The following is a 6,813-nucleotide window of genomic DNA, read 5'->3' as shown; positions in this document are numbered from 1 at the left end:
AAACATAAACGAAACTCAAATATTAGGCGAGCGAGGAAAAGTTTTCTCTCCCGCAATCTCTGCACTCTGTGTATTTCTAATTGTGGTTTTAGCGATCGAAAATTGATCATATCTCAGGATCGGTTTAGATTTTCGCAAAATCCTTTCTTATTGCACACCTAGACCATAAAAGGAATATTCCTACCAAATTTCAGCTTCCTAGGTGTTGCTCCCTCCCTCCCTCCCCTCTCTCTCTCTCTCTCTCTCTCTTTCTCTTTCTCTCTCTCTCTATCTCTCTGTCTCTCTCTCTCCTAGTTCATCAGAAGACGTTAGGCTCACAATTCTCCTGATATACCGTTTTACTGTTCCCAGGGCCGTTTTACCTTTTTTTTTTTGAGATGAGTATTTCACCGCCGTTTTTATTTCATATAGCTTCTCTAGGTGTTGTGGTTCTCGAGGTAGAGCGATCAGTGTGTGAAATGTGAATGAGTGAATGGATCTTGTTTTTATAATATAAGATATCAATGAAACAACTGCTACTGTTCGGTACTGATGAACGTCCTGCCTAATTTTCGGTTCCAATCAACGGACCGCCTGATGTTTACATCATGTTGCCAGGCAACCAAGTTGTTTGTTTTCCAAAACAACAAGGAAAATCTAAGTTTAATCATATATGTATATGTTTCGATTCCCGCCTGGGGCTGATTTTATCCCGAACAGATAATGTTTCTTCTCGGAACGTCTGGCTTTCTCCTATCCTGTCTTTTTTCTCTCTTTGGATTCAGGACAATAAGATCTCCTTTGGTACAGTTCCCTCTCTCTTCTTTGGCTTTGCCTCTATAGTCTATCAAAACCTCTGGTTTGAGCGATGTCAATAATAGGGTAGCCGTGGCTTGAATACTTTAAGTTTAGTCATATTTTACTTTCGGAATTTCCCCTGCCTATCGAATAAGCTGTGCATATGCAATAAGCGAGAAAAAGTGCAAACAAGAAATAAATGATATTGATATGAGTGATTCAAATAATACAAGGCCAAAAAAGAGAAACAAAGAAAATAATTATAAAACAAATAAACAAGATACAATAATAAAAAGAAAAAATGTTTATTTTTTTTTTTTTTTTTTTTTTTTTTTTTTTTTTTTCAAGGCTCACATTAGAAAAGTACAAAATACACTATCTTCTTTAACAATTCATCAAATTTAGGAGTAAACTATATCACAAATAATAATGCCACAAGGTAGATCATATGATAGAAGAACTCGAAGTCAAGTCAGAAGGCTTAGAAATGTAAAGTTCTCGAATGCTATGAAATCCAAACTTAAAAATAAAGATACTGATTCTGAAAATGAAACAATTGATACGGAAACTACAAACATGAAGATTACTGATATAAAGAAAGAGATAATTAAACTAGCTGATAAGCAAAAGGTAGGGCAAATGAAAAAACTCATTAAAGATTTGGTTGAACTATTAGAGAAGAAAGCAGAAGAGAAGGAAGAAGGAGACGGGAAAAAACCAGGAGATCAAAATGAAATATTCTTGGAAAAAATAAAGGAACTTGAAACTGATAACTCTGCAATGAAAAATAAATTAACAGAAAATGAAATGCAAATTGAGGAACTTTTACAAGAACTCACAGAGCAAATAACTTATGACGAAGAAAAAGAAAAGGATCATATGACACAAATTAAGCAACTAGAAAAAATAATAGAAATAAAAGACAAAGAAGACAATGAAAAAAACTTGGAAATGGAAAGAAACGAAGCAAAGATAGAAAAATTGGAACAAGAATGTGGTCAACAAAAATTAGAAAACAAAAAATATAAGGAGGATCAAGAATTTTTAAAGAAAAAAGATTCAGAATTAAATGAAGAGAACGAAAGGCTAAAAGAAGAAATACGAAGGTATGAAAATGAAATAACAAGATTACAAAAGATATATGAAGAACAAAAAGTACTATTTGAAAGAAGTCAGGAAGAATGTATTGGACACAAGGATGAAATTAGAAAACAAGAGAATACCATTAAAACAATGGAAGAAGAAAAAGAAGGGATGAAAACATCAATGGAAGGATTACAAAACATAATAGATGAATTAAATAACACTATACCGCTGAAAAAATGCCAAGAAAATACCAAAATTGGCGAAGCAGACTCAAGTTTTGAAATACTCGATACTATCAAACAGAGACCAATGACCAAAAATAACTATCGAATAAGCTGTGCATATGCAATAAGCGAGAAAAAGTGCAAACAAGAAATAAATGATATTGATATGAGTGATTCAAATAATACAACGCCAAAAAAGAGAAACAAAGAAAATAATTATAAAACAAATAAACAAGATGGTAACAAAAATGATAAAAACGAAAGACAAAATTCTAAAGAAAATGAGAATATACTCAAACAAAATGCAGAAAAGAATCATGAAGATAAGGATGCCGGAAAAATCAAGACAAAGCAAAAACAAAAGGATTGTAAAATACCAAATAAAAATGTTGCGGGAACAAAAGTAAATGAAACAGAAAAGAATAATACACCAAGAGATCAAAATGAAAGGGAAATAACAATTGATGATGGAACTGAAATAAATAATGAAAATGTCGAGAAAATATTAAAGAAATTGAAAGAAATCGAGAAAAAAGTGCAAACAAATACAGAAGAAATCTTGAAAATAAAAGAAGATTGTAATAAAAGGACATGTGAAAAAACAGCAGAAAACAAAGAATATAATGGGAAGAAGAAAATGATCAACCTTATAGGAGATAGTCATATGACATACATGAGAGACTTGAAAAAGAAATAAACACACAAGAATGGAACATAGAAAAGAATTTCAAACCTGGCTACACATATGAAAATATAGTGAAGGAATTAACACCAGAAATAGTCAGTGATGAAGACATCATAGTAATATCAGCAGGTACTAATGATATAATTATATAAAACGGAATGGGACAAAATTAAGAATTGTTTAGATGTACTTGGGGAAAAGAAATGTAAGAGAATAGTAGTTCTGATACCCCCCTCAAAATAAATACACAAATAAGAATATTATTAAATTAAACACACTAATAAAATATCACACCAGGAAATATAAACAAATCACCTTGATAAATCCACATAAATTCATTCATAAAGCTGGGCCCGTCCCTCCGGGAATTTTTTAGCCCGTAGTTTATTCGATCGTGATTAGAGAAAATCAGTACCTATGTACCTACCTAATTTGTTTAATATTCAGTTTATTATTATCATTGATTTGATTTTACTTTCATGTACCTAGTGATTTAAAATCAAGACTAGAACCATTTTTTTTTTCTTTTTTTTTTGGCTTTATGGTTTTCTGGACAAAATTTACACCACCATTTTCGTGTTCCTGGTCAAAAGACCTTTAATTTGATATATAGGTCGACCAGGTTTGGATAAGTCCTTCTATGGGGACAGACAGACCGACCGACCGACAGACAGACGACACCGAAGCGAATACAATAGCCCGTCCCTTATACCTTTTTTTATTACTATTGTAATAATAAAGGAAGGACGGGCTAAAAAGGTATAAGGGACGGAATATTGTATTCGCTTCGGTGTCGTCTGTAATACAATAGTAGCCCGTCCCTTATACCTTTTTTTATTACTATTGTAATAATAAAGGAAGGACGGGCTAAAAACGAATTACTAAAACGGTTTGTAAACAACGGAAATAAAAAAATCTGATGTGAACATCACACGACTTTATTTATCCTATTGAATGATGCTTATTTGAGTGTTCTTGTATAGCTGAAAACCGCCAAAAAACGGTCGAATCCAAACCTGGTCGACCTATATATCAAATTAAAGGTCTTTTTACCAGGAAAACGAAAATGGTGGTGCAAATTTTTTCCCGTAAACCATACAGCCAAAAAACCAGTAAAACTGGTTTTTGGGGAATTTTTTTCACATTTTCTCACACAAATGAGCCCTGATCTCGAAATTTGACACGACGACCTATAAACTCAAAGCGAGAAAGTTTATATAACACTTCAGTCCTTATTTTAATTTTAGCGTCACCTGTGTTAGGCTACGCCGAGCAAGAAAATTTGACACGACGACCTATAAACTCAAAGCGAGAAAGTTTATATAACACTTCAGTCGTTATTTTAAAATTTGACACGACGACCTATAAACTCAAAGCGAGAAAGTTTATATAACACTTCAGTCGTTATTTTAATTTTAGCGTCACCTGTGTTAGGCTACGCCGAGCAAGGCCAATAAATGGATGGGTGACTTGAACATTATATTGGGAATAAAGGGAGAACGCGCTCTAGTCTCGACTTTAAATCATTACATGAAAGTAAAATCAAAAATCAAATCTATAATAATAATAAACTGAATATTAAACAAATTAGGTAGGTACATAATATGTATTAGGTACTGATTTTCTCTAATCACGATCGAATAAACTACGGGCTAAAAAATTCGCGGAGGGACGGGCCCAGCTTGTTCTTCCTCTTCTCCTCCTCCTCCTCCTACTCCTCCTACTCTTCATTATGTTCTTTAAAATGTGTCGTTTTGTATTCCCAGTGTACACTCTGCCTCGTGCGGACAATATTTGAAGAGCTTTTGGTCAAAAATCCCACCAAGAAAAAGAGGAAGTGGTAGGTACCTACAAACCTACATAGATAAGCTGTACATAATATATAGGAAGGTATGTACATAAAGGCCTGATCCTGAGAGAGAGGAAAAATGACAGAGATATAGGTATAAATACATCATATAGAGACAAAATGATAGAGAAAGAAAAATTGAGAAAGAGAAAGAGAAATGGAGCAGTTGCAAATGGGTAAAAATATAAATAAATGGTCTATTCCTATGTAAAAAGATGGGAAAAATCCAAATCTGAGGTCAAAACACCGAAAAAATAACTGTAAAAGGTCGAAAATTCAATTTTATTTTCCGTTCTAATGAAAGAGTTCAAATATGTGTGACGTCAGACTTTACGCAGTTGTTTTTTGCGTCCGTTAGGTAGCGCCACTATGCAAGCCATGGAGCAGTTGCAAATGGGTAAAAATATAAATAAATGGTCTATTCCTATGTAAAAAGTTGGGAAAAATCCAAATCTGAGGTCAAAACACCGAAAAAATAACTGTAAAGGGTCGAAAATTCAATTTTATTTTCCGTTCTAATGAAAGAGTTCAAATATGTGTGACGTCAGACTTTACGCAGTTGTTTTTTGCGTCCGTTAGGTAGCGCCACTATGCAAGCCCGCTAGCGGAGGAGCAGAAAGAACTGCGCAGAAACATATGCGCACAAACACATTAATGCGTTGCCTGCAAGGGAGCTTTGCTCGGGACATTTGATGTGACGTCATCGCCTATGGGAGCGTATGCCGTGACGTCAAAGTTCACGATTTACCGGTATTTTTTAAATCGATTTATCTCGGTATCTAGAAGTCGTAGAAGAAAAAGAAAAATTCCGTTGGTCCTCATTTTTCCTGCTCCTATGACTTTGAAACATCACCCAAGTAAGCGCAACTGATCTATTCTGGAGGTACCTACACATGCTGAATTCATTTGGACACGGATAAGTAGGTAAGTATTTATGTGTGTAGGTAAGTAGGTATGTATGTGAATATTAGGCTCTATGTATGGTAATATGACTAATGCTCTGATGCTATCGAAGTGTGCACAATGCACAGCATGCCATAATACGTTGCTAAGGTAGGAACTTCAGCGCCTCATGTTAGGCCAGCCACTCAGGGGAGGGGGGGGGAGGAGGAGGAGGAGGAGGAGGAGGAGAAGAATAAAAGACGACGGATCAGAAGGTAACTTATACAACCCGAAAAGTTAGGTGGTGGAGAACGCCTCCAGTGTTAATCTTGTCTGGGTTACCTTCCACTCCAGGGTCTATTTTATCTCTGTAATTACCTATGTAGGTAATTAGGTACATATTAATGTAAGTAGAGATCACGGTTAGCCCAGTGGTAACGCGCTTGCTTGCCACACAGAAGGTCGCGGGTTCCATGCCTACCATCGACAAAAAATTACACTCGGTTTTCGATCGCAAATATTTCAACGGGGTAGGTACATAGGTACTTTCTAGTGTTCTCGTGTTGACCCAGCGCCTAAATGGGAAGAAAAACACAATCTAACGGAGACAAGACATCCACCTTCTCACATTAACGTCAACCAGCCTGATTGATTGTTCACCCGTCCGGATACTAACCACGTGCAGCGTTGCTTAACTGCAGTGACCTCGAGGACTGGCGTATTCAACGTGCCATCGCCTCTGACTAGCTGGTCATTGTACCCAAATCTCAGCAGATAAAGTTCTGATAAAAACTGAAATATCAGCACACTCGGCATTCGAAAACATTATTACGACTGCTTTTTTCTTCAATTTTTGTCTTCATAGGAGACATTTTTCAAATTCAATTTGACATTTTTCTCGTCTTCTTGTGTGTGTCGCTTTCGATTGTTCTCTAGTCCATGGGAGAGGGGACTTTATTACACCGAAAGCGTTGTTCTTAGGGAAACACTTCTGAGGCAGCACTGTGGCCAATGGCGTCCCTCTATCATTTAATACATAGATACTCGTGTTAGGTACTTTTAACATTTTCACTTTCAAAATTTTCTGTAATAACACACATACAATTATAGTACCTATACCTACCTACCTACCTACCTACCTACAAATATTAAGGATATGGAAGGAGCGCAGATTTTGTTTCTGGGCCTTCAGGGGGGTTTTTAAACCTAATAAACCGATGTTTTCATAGAATATGCTTTGGCAGGCAGGGTGTTGAAGTTGCAAATTTATATAGGTAGTCGGAAGTACCGCTTTGGTCGATAGTACAATA

General features: G+C 35.6%; 1 protein-coding gene across 1 annotated transcript; it reads left to right on the top strand.

Annotated features, from left to right (window-relative positions):
• Window positions 1-1,140: 1,140 nt before the first annotated feature.
• Window positions 1,141-4,715, top strand: LOC113472232 (golgin subfamily A member 6-like protein 4). Its single transcript, XM_026831891.1, has 2 exons — window positions 1,141-2,901; window positions 4,539-4,715. The coding sequence occupies exon 1, from the start codon at window positions 1,207-1,209 to the stop codon at window positions 2,782-2,784; it is 1,578 nt and encodes a 525-aa protein (XP_026687692.1). The 5' UTR covers window positions 1,141-1,206; the 3' UTR covers window positions 2,785-2,901; window positions 4,539-4,715.
• The last annotated feature ends 2,098 nt before the right edge of the window (window positions 4,716-6,813 follow it).

Source organism: Diaphorina citri, unplaced genomic scaffold (assembly GCF_000475195.1).
Source record: "Diaphorina citri unplaced genomic scaffold, Diaci psyllid genome assembly version 1.1 scaffold4400, whole genome shotgun sequence".
NCBI classification, from domain to species: domain Eukaryota; kingdom Metazoa; phylum Arthropoda; class Insecta; order Hemiptera; family Psyllidae; genus Diaphorina; species Diaphorina citri.
The sequence above is the reverse complement of the archived record's forward strand: the minus strand, read 5'-3'. Positions and strand labels throughout refer to the sequence as shown.